The 12611-nt window shown below is 41.7% G+C and overlaps 2 protein-coding genes across 3 annotated transcripts; one reads left to right on the top strand and one right to left on the bottom strand.

The window, feature by feature from the left end:
* The first annotated feature begins 1742 nt into the window (after positions 1-1742).
* adprs (ADP-ribosylserine hydrolase) lies at positions 1743-5693 on the top strand. Of its 2 annotated transcripts, none has more exons than XM_054613443.1 (7): positions 1743-1844; positions 2125-2344; positions 2840-2936; positions 3065-3272; positions 3672-3859; positions 3960-4060; positions 4787-5693. In XM_054613443.1, exons 2-7 carry the CDS (start codon positions 2158-2160, stop codon positions 5179-5181), a joined length of 1176 nt encoding a protein of 391 aa, XP_054469418.1. In that variant the 5' UTR covers positions 1743-1844; positions 2125-2157; the 3' UTR covers positions 5182-5693. The 2 variants fall into 2 exon arrangements, with proteins under 2 accessions (XP_054469418.1, XP_054469419.1); XM_054613444.1 differs by lacking the exon at positions 1743-1844 and adding an exon at positions 1862-2000.
* Positions 5694-5769: 76 nt separating this feature from the next.
* On the bottom strand, positions 5770-10093 carry LOC129103141 (b(0,+)-type amino acid transporter 1-like). The gene is given in 7 exon segments (XM_054613442.1): positions 5770-7098; positions 7205-7292; positions 7404-7528; positions 7614-7743; positions 8425-8558; positions 9378-9514; positions 9517-10093. Coding segments are annotated over 7 exon segments (1422 nt in total). The 3' UTR covers positions 5770-6867.
* Between the last annotated feature and the right edge of the window lie 2518 nt (positions 10094-12611).

Below are 12611 nucleotides of genomic sequence, written 5' to 3'. Positions count from 1 at the left end.
CCCAGTCCCGGTTGACTGTTTGTACTGTGGCCCTGTGGTTCATTCAAACAAAGACCATATAATCCAGGTTTCACCCCATAGTCTGATAGGCTGGTTTCAATAACTCTCTGCCTTCCCCTAAGGTCTTGGCTTTGTGTAGTTTAGATTGAGTAGTTGTTCAGTTTTACTATATATTCTTAGATTTTATTATGATTAAATTAATTCATTTATTTTATTTTTTATTTGTTTTTAGCGTTTTATTATTATATTTGATTATTGTGATTGTTTTACCCCGTACAGCACCTTGAGATTTCATTGTATTTGAAAGTGTGCTATATAAATAAAATCCATTATTATTATTATTATTATTATTATTATTATAATAATAATAATAATAATAAACCAATACCCAATTGATAGCACAGAACTAAGCAGTATGTTAACATTGTCTTTCATTCAAAGGGATTTCGGTCTCTCTGCAAATGTGTTTGATCGCTAATAGAAACATTAAACCTCTCTCTGGAACTCTCTCCCCAAACACATCCGAGACTGCAATAATCTTTCAATGTTCAAATCAGAAATCAAAACTCACCTCTTCAAAACTGCTTTTAATGTCTGACTAATGCTGTGTGTTTTAAGTTTTAAGTTTTTAGTGTGTAGCTTTTAGATGCTGTTTTTAAATGCCTGTAAAGCGTCTTTGAGTACTCTGAAAAGCGCTCTATAAATAAAATGTATTATTATATTATTATTATTATAAAACATATTTCCATTTAAAAGGATAGGTATATATTCAAGACACAGTTTATCTTTAATTGTATTATTTTAGGTTCTATCATAATGTCTGTAAAATGTCACCACCATTGTAAGCAAAATCATAACCCTTAAATGAGTTGTTACTCAATTATTCAGACACTTGTAATGGGTTACTGACGTCTTTAGATGTTATTTTAATTGGGAGTGATTAGTAAAGGCCTGCAGTTACATCTATTAATTATTATTTTGCTAGCACATGTGGTCTGACTATAAACTATGTGGGATTACATCTGGGCTGCCCTGGTTATCACATGTCAAAATGCCTGCCACAGAATAATATATATTGATCCTACTAGTTACCACTGCACACATTGCAGGTCTGTCTTAATCCACTGTAGACATGACTTGCAAATACTACACATAGACAGCCTCCAGTAACAAACCCATTTTCCATACCATTGGCTGAAAAAAGCCAAATTCAAGCCATCACTTTTACGTAGAAACACAAAAACCACCCACATCTTCTGTCAGTAGCCGGTGTATTTGAATGGTGAGCTACTGTAAACATGAATATCTCACTGAATATAACCTCTTCGTGTCCACATTGAAGGGAACTGGCTATACGAACCTGAATGCACTCAGTGGCTCACCATCATGGATTATAATGCTGCAGGCCTAATGCTGTCCGTGGAGAAGGCGTCCCACAGACCCCTTTAAAACCAGTTCTCGTCCTGGCAGACTTTTAAACATTTACAGACACACTCAAGACAAGTTGTATGAAGCAAAATTAAGAATAAGATCAACCAAAAAGGAGAGAAGACACTGCCCCTGTAATTTGTACTAAATGTTCCCTATTCCACATTACTGATCCATTCAATAGTGAGAGCCATACCTCACTCTGTCAGGGCAGAAGCTCCCATCCAGCAGAGGGCGACCTCAACAAAGGCATGGCTCTACCGTAAATATGAGAATATCTGCGCAAACTACAGCACACTGCAGAAAAGGTAGAAGGAGCTCAGTGGCGACAATAGAAAACAGTGAACACGTGCACATCTACTTATATCTAATCGTAAACAACAAAAAGGACCCCATTATGCTCTTTTTGACACAAAGTGGGTCGCATGTATTGCATCCACTGCGGTATCCAACGCATGTGGTTTCATAGAAATGTACAAACCCTGCAGACAGCAGGCTGCCTGCAGCTGACAGCCTGCTCTATGTGACTGCACGTCTATGTGCGCACAGCCGACGCTCCTCGGGGTCAAAAGGTCACCACAGCGTGTTCAGGAAACAGTCTGCAGGCGGACATTTGTTATTGTTGTCATCCTCGCTCCTTGTCTTCCCTCCTGTCTGATCAGCTCATCAATATTTATATTCCTCCTCCTCCCTCAGCGGACATCGAGACGTCTCCTCACCGGTGAATGAATGGCGATGACGGCAGTGAGAGCGGTGGCAGCGGGGGGCCCGGCGTCTTTGTCCCGGTTCAGAGGAGCGCTGGTCGCGGCTGTGCTGGGGGATTGTGTCGGAGGAGAGTTTGAAGGAGCGGAGGAGGTCCCGATGGAGAGCGTGCTGCAGCACCTCAGCAACCTGGACGACGAGACCAAAGGGACGGGTGAGAGAGGAGACTCGTACCATGCGATCACCTTAACATATTACAGGGTGGCTCTGATGGCAATGGGAGGGATTACCCAGATACCTGGTATTAATGTGGGGTAATGATTTGTGAATAAATTTACCGTATACATAGCTGGGGTTACCAACACTTGAAAAATCCTGCAGTCATTCTGAAATACTTCCATCTATTTATTCTACAGTACTTTACAGCAATGCATCAAAATGAAAGGAAATGCTCACCAGTTATGTGTACCCACAATGACCTCCACAAACACAGAGTATCCCATTTAACATTGAGAAAACCAAGCTTCACTTAACACAGAGCAGAATGGCGAAAACACTTTAATTGTAAAGTCACCAACAAATTGATTTGATATCTTGAATTTATAGACGGTGCTGAAATTCTAGTAATACTGATATGTGATGCAAGATGTTCTCGTGCATCATGCAGTGTTTATATGTGTGTGTGTGTGTGTGTGTGTGTGTGTGTTAGGTATCCTTGAGTACAGTGACGACACTGCAATGGCACGCTGTGTGGTCCAGTCTCTTCTCACCCGTGCCGGCTTTGATGAGCAGGACATGGCTCGCAGGTATTCAAGAGCACACTGCCGATACCGCTTCTATGCAGAGGGCATAGCGGGGGAAATATTGTGTGTATAGCACTTACACACACACACACACGGACCCAAACTGAAGCTCTGGTGTCTCACCCCTCTAGGTTTGCTAAGGAGTACAGTATGTCCCCGGGTCGTGGCTATGGTTCTGGAGTGATCCAGGTGTTGAAGAAGCTGTCCTCCCCTCAGCTCACTGACGTGTACCAGCCGGCCAAGGACCAGTTCAATGGTCGAGGCTCCTTTGGGAATGGGGGAGCCATGAGGGCGGCTCCCTTCGCGCTGGCTTTCCCCAAACCGGCTGATGTTAAAAGGGTGAGCAGTGGGCATCCTTTGGGTAAAAGAAAACCAAATAGCCGTGGTGACATCCATGTTGATTTTATGAATTGCTATGTCTAAAACTTCAGTAATTGTTTAAATGTTTGCACTAGTTTAATTTCTTGTTTGATCAAGGTATCTGTCCTAGAGCCCAAACGTGCAAGTCTTGAGTCTAAATGAAAAGCTTTGGCCCAAGTGAGAAACATTCAGAATATTGAGTTCAATTCCCATTTTTCATGAATTTAAAACAATATCTCTTAAATACAAAAATACTTAAGCAAAGAAATTGATAGTAGCTTTTATGTCAAGTCCTACATCAATAGGACCCGAATCAGGTAACCACTGACTTGTTGTGAGCAGACTTGGGTTTGATTTCCTTCCTTTTCTCCTCTCCAGTGCGCCCGTCAGGGTGCCATGCTGACCCACTCCTGCTCTCTGGGGTACAATGGTGCAGTGCTGCAGGCGTTAGCTGTGCACCTCGCCCTGCAGGGGGCAATAGACATGCCCCAGCAGTTCATCAGCAGGCTGATCACAGAGATGGAGGAGGTGGAGGGCAACGAGGAGACACGCAACGATGCCCGGATGTGAGTAGTACACAGCTCTAAGAGGTCAGAGATGGAATCTGATGATCATTGGCATATTGTTTTGGTGTCAATCTTCCTTTAACACCATGTTTCTGTCCAGCCTAACAGAAGCAGAGAAGCCGTTCTGCGAGCGCCTCCACAGAGTTAGAGACCTGATGGACAGGAGCAAGGTCAGCATAGAGGAGGTCATTTCTGAGCTGGGTCAGTACCTGTTCATCTTCCCCTTAATCTTGACTTTTCATTGAGGTTTTTACATCCCATCCATCCTTTTCTGTCCCTTCATTGACAAGAAAGTATTTCATTTTTATTGTTAATCGGGGATCCCAACCAATGACAATTTGTATTGATTCCTCTGACGCATAGTTTCTCAATTAATCACCAGTCTGAAAATATAGGAAAGGCCACTTGTCACAGTTTCCCAAAGCCCAAGCTGATTTATTCACATTGCCTGTTTTGTCCAAGCATCAAAACCACAAGATATTCAGTTTACTATCTGAGAAGATTGAAGAAAACTAAACGTGGAATCAGTGTTAACTGTATTATTAAAATAGTTGCCAATTAACTTTTCTGCAAGTCAACAATTTGATTAACCGACTATTCGTTTCACCTCCATCCAACTGTTTTTATAAAAACACATAACAGTAGGATGGAATTTCATTTCCCCGTAAGAGATCTTGAAAACTTCCATTTTGTAGACCATTTATTGCTCTTTTTGAGTTAAAGATTTTTATTTTATTTGGCCAGAGCATTTGGACTGTTTCAATAGGGCTGATGTAACTGCCTTCTGTGTTGCAGCCTCACTGAACCCAGCTATATTTATTAAACATGTTTGCCTTGTGAACGGCTCATACTCTAATCTGCTGGATTCTACTCCCGTTTGTCTCCCTGACTTCTTATCACTCAACACTTTCCCGTCTGCCCTTCCAGGTAACGGCATTGCGGCGCTCCACTCGGTCCCCACCGCCATCTTCTGCGTCCTCCACTGCCTGCAGCCCAGAGAATGCCTCCCGGCGAACTACGGCGGCCTGGAGAGGACGATAGCGTACAGCCTGGCCCTGGGAGGGGACACAGACACCATAGCCTGCATGGCGGGGGCCATCGCCGGGGCCCACTATGGCATCGAGACCATTCCTCAGTCGTGGATTAGGTGCTGCGAGGGGGCAGATGACGCAGACATGAACGCAGAGCGGCTCCACATGCTGTACTGCCAGTCCTCACAGGGAAGCAGCGGGAGTGGGATGGGGGAGCGGAGCTGTGAAGACCCATCAGAAAGTCGGTCAAACGCTTCTAACGGCACAGAGAAGAAAGCTGGAGCTGAGTGATTCTTCAACTGGAGTTTGAAAAAAAAAAAAAAAAAAAAAAAGACTCTTGAACGCACACCGCAAGTTCAACTTACACTTGATAAATACCTTTTTGTTTTTCGGGCTGTGTTGGTTAAATGGGAACTTATGATTAAGGGCAAGCTATCTCTACATTGCAACATTATCTATGAGGTCAAAAAGGGTCATTAAAAAAACAAATAAAAAAAACAAATAAGCTTAATTTGTCAGGTAACAGAATAGTGATTCCGAACAAACAAGAAACATCAATATGTCAGATGGACTAGATTGACTGTGTGATATCAGTCATACAGAAATTTGGTCTCTGTGCGCGCGCACACACACACACACACACACACACACACACACACACACACACGCACTCTCTAACACACCTCTCCGCTCTGTGTTGAACAATCCTTTGTCCTGTGAAAGTTGCACTATGTTGGCCATGTCTTGTTTTATCCTTTTGCTGGATAACAATTATTTAATAAACTTTTTTTTTTCTTAATTCACTTTATCCCTACGAGTGTTTATTTGGAATTTAAGATTCAAAAAGCTAATTTACTTCAGGAATGTCATCTCCATCGAAATGTCTTATTACTAATCTTGTAGCCCAGCTCAACTCCTCACATACAGACTGCAGGAGATTGATAGCGTAAGAAAAACAAGAAGTCTCCAGTCATGGTGACAGTGATGACACTGAGCTAAATGCTAATGTCACCACGCTAACATGCTCCCGGTGACGATGCTAACATGCTGATGTTCAGCAGGTACAATTTTAGATATGTGTTAACTTATTAACATTTGCTTATTAGGACTAAAACCAACAAACCACTGAGGAATGTCAATAGTTTTGCAGGTATTTAGTCTGAAACCCAAATCCTGCACAAACACAATTTTGACCCAATGATGGCGCTAGATGAAAAGTAAATGGTCCAATAGTTGTTGAGACACAAGGCTTGTTTTCTTTTATTTTCACCGACATTTAAGAAGCTTGTATCAGTGTGTTTGGAGAACAGAACAATCTTTTTCAAATACTTATATGTTGTACATGTTCCTGACAATGAGAATTATTCTTGCTGCCCCAAATCAATATGTCTTCATCATTCAAGAAAACACATTAAAGTGGAAACTTGTCATACGACCCTGTTTCTTTATTTTTTGCAAAATGTATTGAAAATATATTCATGTATCTTTGATTTGGAACCTTTTGCAGATAAACTTAAATTGAAATGAGAGGTTCTCTGTACGACATTGAGAACATTAATAGTGCAGCAAACAACAATTTGTTCTGTCAAGATCATTTTGGAGGAATGTCTACCTGAGCACAAATTCACAATAACAGCAATCAGGTATCAGCTGTTAAAGTGCATGCTCTGTCTAGCCACCTACTGTTGCACAGGCAAAAATGTTCAAGATAAAACATTTTTTGTCATATTTCATCTTTTGGAAACAAATTGATGATGATTTCTTTTCACATGTGCTCCCTAAATTAACTAAGAACATCTGCAAATACGGGAGTTCTAAATGTGCTTGTTCAAAAAGAAAATAAATAGCAGATTGCTAAAATTTAAAGACAGTGAAACATACAAGCCAACTTATTTATGAGAAACGGGTGGTAACACTTGGTTAATATTGAATGGAAACTGATGTTTCATGAGCAACGTTTCATTTCTTCTGCCCAAATCACAGGTTCTTGTCTGCTGGCGCGACCTCCAAGAACAGCTGCAGGAACACTGTTAACTTGGTCAACAGCCCTGGGCAGAGCTTGTAATGGATGAAGGGTATGTAGACTATAGCTCCACTGAAGATAAATAAAGTCACATAGAGGTATTCAATCTGAGGATTGTCTACGATGGGAGCCAGAACAAGGAATACTGCCACAATGATGACCAGTATGGGGAGAATGATGGGAACCTGTGGAGAGAGGAAGGGACAGGCACAAGGTGATTCTCCTCCAGTGCTAACAAAAAAATATATACATATATTTTTTATGATGAGAGGAAATATGTGCGACGCTAACCGTGTACGGCCTGGGGAGCTCCGGCTTCTTGATCTTGAGATAGAGTAGTCCAGACAAGGTGATGGCATAGAAGAACCAGGCAGTGAAACTGACAACGACAATGAAGAGGAATGTCAGGCAGACACAAACAGTTATTTATACAAGTAATGCAGATGAGATGTCAACGCTAAATGCATGCATAATCAGACCCAGCTTTCACCTGAAGTAGTTGACAATGCTCTGGAAGTCACCGGGGATCAGCACCAGGAGAGAGACTACGGTGGTGAAGATCAGGGCGGGTGATGGAGTCAGTCTGTTGACGTGAGCCATGGCCAGAATTTGTGGCTACAAAGCAAACATAGGTCTGGGTGAAACTCTGTGTCAGCAGTCTTATGCTGGACAATATATATTTACAAGAGGAGACTCTCACCATGTGTCCTTCCCGGGCAGCAACGAAGCACACACGGCCACCACTGAAGAACGTCCCATTCAGTGAACCGAAAGCAGACAATGCTGCGGCCACAGACATGATCCAGCCCCAGCTTCCTAACACCTTATTCCTGTGGAAAATGGTTGAAGTTCTTACAAAAGCCACAACAGCACCCTTTCCAATAAAACAAAGACACCTGTTACATGAAGAAAGTCTTTTACAGGGCTTTGATGGTTATTAGTGATTTATAAACTCTCAGATTCGGTGAAATTGAACTGTGTTCATGTGAAGTGAATAATTAATTATTCTAATAAATGCATGGTAAGCTCTCCTGATGCGCTTTCTGCTCCAGGTTGATGACAGAGGGACATTAAACAGATCTTTTCAGATAAAAAGGGTACCGATTTTACACATCAAAGTACAGGTTGGGAGCACTACCACATATGTGAAGGAAGTTGTATGAAGATTTTTGTGGCTCCAGAGGGAGCTGCGTGAAATCTGATAAATTCTCTGCATCGACGTTTGGGCCCAAAGACTACAAGTTTGAAAACGAAAGGAATCTGGTGGCGTGGAGATAGAAAAGAAATTAGTTGATCGCTCCTCATCTCGGCTTGAGGGCAGCAGCTCGAGGCTACATTAAAAGCACAACACACCCAAATCTCTGACCAAACTGTCTGTGGCCATGTTGCATTGTGGGCAATGTAGGCACCACTTTTTGACAATTAAGAAAAAAATGTGCCATAAAAATAGACAATAGCTCTAAGTCAAACAATCAGTCAATCAGGATCTGTGACATCAGACGCTGTCTTACCCCCAGGTTACTGCTACTGCGTTGGAGGACATGAGCTCTCTCGGCGTCATGACTGTCAGGTAGCTCACATTCACCAGCAGATATAAGCCGGTCACCAGAGAAATGGCTATCACAACAGCCCTAGGAAGATTCACCTGGATAAAAAATAATAATTTTATGTTCTGGTTAATGTGTACAAGCTCGCTCGCACCATGGGTACTATTGATACTGGAACAATTGATTTACAGAATGAAAACATTTATTGAAATAAGTTATATTTTCATGCTTTCTCCACAAACATTTTTATGAATTTGTGGCCCCAAACACTTCCCAAATAAAGCAACAGTATAAGAGATTAAGTGTGTTAAGCAACAACAAAAGTGGTTTAAAGTATCTTTGTTAAGGTTCTGAAGTCTTTCGGTAATATTCTGCACAAGCGCAAATGTTGCAGCTCTTTTCTCCTCCAAATGTCTTGGTTGAAGTTGTTGAATCAGTGTAATCATTGTCAATATCTAGAAAAAGACATGACATTTATTTTGACGATTGAATGTCTAACAACATCTACTGACCTTTGACCCTCTACAATCATTGTTTGTATTAAATCATGGTGATTGAAAACTCTCTGTGTGACCTTTCTCTTTAAGACTATTACGTGACCTTTCAACTGCCGCTTGTGCTATATTGCTACATTTTATATTCACTGCATACGTCCACATGATAACAACACTGACAGTAACACACCCTTATCACAGATAGATAAGAACACAATAGCAGTAAACAATCACACCATGAGAGTCCTCAAGGAAGTAAGGACTGACACCTGTGACTGTTTGGACAAATCTGTCCTGCATAATCTTAAACAAAGGTATCATCTGTCTGGTGACTAAAGGGACAATTGTATCTGAAAACAACTTGTAATGTTAATATTAACTCAATTAAGCACTAATGCACAATTCAGCTCTTTACAGCCTCACCTCCGGTCGTTTCAGCTCCTCTGTGACATAGTTCAAGTTGTACCAGCCAGCATAAGACCACAGTCCTTGATAAAAAGACATTCCTAGAGTGCCCAAAGAGTACTGAGTGCCTTTAAATGCATTCTCAACTTTCACCTTTCCACAATGACACTGCTGCTCTGTATGAGCTCCACTATTCCTCCAATTACGATGAACATCAACGCCAGCACCATGGCCACCAAGAAGACCACTTGGATTCTGACGGCAATCCGGGCATTCAAGATGTTGACTGTGGCAACAACCAGTATAGCCACAGCTGCAGCACACTTCACCACGAGCTGAGGAGGATTGCAGCCTGTGTAAAAGGGTGCAAGAGCATACTCTGCAATGCTAATTGACATTGCTGCAATGCTGAACGGCTTCACGACCAGGATAAAAGTGACTGCTGCAAAGAAAGCAGGACATGGACCATAGATCCTCAGTATGTAGATGAAGTCCCCACCAGATTCAGAGATGACTGTCCCAACTTCAGCATAGGACAGCGCTGCAAAAATTACTACAATTCCAGAGAGAGCCCAGATCACCAGACTTGCTCCAGGGCTTCCCACGTATGCCAGTACGAACTGTGGGGACATGAATATACCGGATCCGATCATAGTTCCAGAAACTAGTGCTACACCTCCAATCAAACCAATTTCCCGCCTCATTTTCACAGCTTCAGGTTCCTTGTCCGCCATGTTTTCAAGTAGATCAGAGAGATACTGCAATTACCGTAGTTGTTATTCACCCTTAGAGAGCAGACACCCTGTTAAATAAGTGATATACACATCTCAGAGACAGTAAAAACAGCTCAATGTGCCACTTGGATTTGTTATTAAATCCAATGTAGTTGTAAATCTTTGAAGCGGTTCATCTTATCTCATGCAATCCCTTATCTGGATATGAATATGCTTGTAGCAGAGGCTACTCCATTCACTATCACTTATTGCTGCACTTCCACTTTTTGTGTTATTTACTGTCCTTGTTTATTTCTGTGACTTAATAAGAAATGTATGATGTTAAAACATGTGTGGCCGATGTGACTTTCTTGTTTTGTTCATTGAGTTATTGATTTCCCAACATCAATGAACAGAGTGACAAGAAAGATGTAAGATCTTGATTATAGATCTACAGTTTACGGTCATTGCATAAGTATATCATCGCTCTATTTGCCAACTGTATTTTTAAACTGATGATTAGTGAACAGCGAAATTCTTACTTCTGGGTGTTTCAGCTCCTCAGTTAGAAAATTCAAAGTGTTCAAACCATCATAGGACCACAAGCCCTGATAGAAAGCAATGGTAATTGATTTGACATCAACATTTGTTGCTTCAAAGGAGTTATCCAAGTTCTCAGTGTGTAAAGTAAAGTCGTACCAGTCGGCGTAAGACCAGAGTCCTTTATAAAAAGCCATTCCTTGAGTTCTCAAAGAGAACTGAGTACCTTTACATGCAAATGTTCCACAATTAAACTAATGCGCTGTAGGAGCTCCACTATTGCTCCAATTACGATGAACGTCAACGCCCGCACCTTGACTACCAAGAAGACCACTTGGATTCTGACGGCAATATGTAGACGAAGTCTTGCTCCAGGGCTTCTCACTTATGCCAGTACAATCTGTAGGGACACGAATACATCGAATCTGATCATAGTTCCAGAAACTAGTGCTACACCTCCAATCAAACCAATATCCAGCTTAGTTTTTAGAGCTTTAGCTCTACACTCTAAGGAGATTGCATACTTGATTGCAAGTATGTAATTTCTCAATTTTCTAACAGCATGAATGTATTCTTAAATTGATGACGGTAAATTCTTACTTCTGGGTGTTTCAGCTCCTCAGTAAGATAATTCAAAGTGGTCCAACCATCATAGGACCACAAGCCCTGATAGAAAGCAATGCCAATGGAGTTGACATCAACATTTGTTCCCTCAAAGGAGTTATCAAAGTTCTCAGTGTGTCCTTGGAAAAGCATCACAACACCTCCCAAGATGATCATGGCCAGTGCCAGCAGTTTGACGACCATGGAAACCACTTGGATAGCGGTGGCCAAGCGGACACTCAGACAGTTGACTATGGACAGCACCATGATAGCTGCTGCAGCCACGCACTTAACCACAAGTTGTGGAGGGGTGCATCCGCTGTAAAAGGGAGCCACGACGTATTCAGACAAACTCAGGGCAATTCCTGTGGCACTGGCAGGCCTCATGACAATAATAAAGCTGAAGACAAACATAAAGGCAACCACTTTTCCTGCTGTCCGCAGCATGTAGATATATTCCCCTCCAGACTCTGGTATGACTGTGCCCAGTTCAGCATAGCAGAGCCCCCAAGCATGGCTATCAATCCACAGCAAGTCCATATAACAAAGCTGGCCCCGGGGCTGCCGATGGCAGACAGCACAAATTGGGGGGATATGAAAATCCCGGCTCCTATCATAGTGCCAGCAATGAATGACACAGCTCCTATAATCCCAATTTCCCTCTTCAGATTGAGTTTTTGTGGGTGACTCTCCATTGTTTGAGAGCTGCTGCGTCTTGAATGGCATCTGCAGTGTTAACTGGACACACAGAGACCTGGCTGTAGATTAACTGCTAAATGTTGAGTAATGTTCACAACAGGAGGTAAAATCACCCTTCAAAAGCCACTAAACTAAAATGAGGCGTGGCCGTTTGCCTTCGACTTTGCTCATTACTTCAAGCTGTCTTGACAAACAATCATGCTTTCCGTTTTTACAGCAAAGCTTCATATATATATGAGTTTATGCCTAAATCAGTTGTAGGTACATTTTCCATGCGTTTGTCTACAAAAATAATGCAAAAAGTCTTAAAATTACTGCTGGTTCCAAAGTTTTATATTTGGCAGTATAAGACTGACGTTGAGATTCTTCTGCCTGTCTTTCAAGTATTAACAGGGAAAGTATAAATTGAGCATTTGATTTAGATGACTTCAGTTTTCACAGTCCTGAAATTATATTTATACACCATTTTATACACCACATTTTAGTACTATAAATCCTCCGCTTAAAGGTAAATGACACAAGGGGATCAACTGATATTCAATACAAATATGACGTTACTGTAAAAAATGGCAAAAATGAATCCAAGGTTTGGTGATACGTGTCGTTTAATCTTACAAGCTGTGGAAGCCTGATATATCATCAGCCTAATTGACACAATCAGTTGGCACACCTGGTATATATCTGATATGGTTTAATG

This window comes from Anoplopoma fimbria, chromosome 15 (genome assembly GCF_027596085.1).
Source record: "Anoplopoma fimbria isolate UVic2021 breed Golden Eagle Sablefish chromosome 15, Afim_UVic_2022, whole genome shotgun sequence".
Classification (NCBI taxonomy): domain Eukaryota; kingdom Metazoa; phylum Chordata; class Actinopteri; order Perciformes; family Anoplopomatidae; genus Anoplopoma; species Anoplopoma fimbria.
This window is presented reverse-complemented; position numbering and strand designations above follow the sequence as displayed.

Bases quoted from the DNA above. Each gene is read 5' to 3' on its own strand.
- adprs (XM_054613443.1), top strand. From the start codon at position 2,158: ATGGCGATGACGGCAGTGAGAGCGGTGGCAGCGGGGGGCCCGGCGTCT. The intron at 2,345-2,839 runs GTGAGAGAGGAG...TGTGTGTGTTAG, and splicing joins CGACGAGACCAAAGGGACGG to GTATCCTTGAGTACAGTGAC. The intron at 2,937-3,064 runs GTATTCAAGAGC...TCACCCCTCTAG, and splicing joins GAGCAGGACATGGCTCGCAG to GTTTGCTAAGGAGTACAGTA.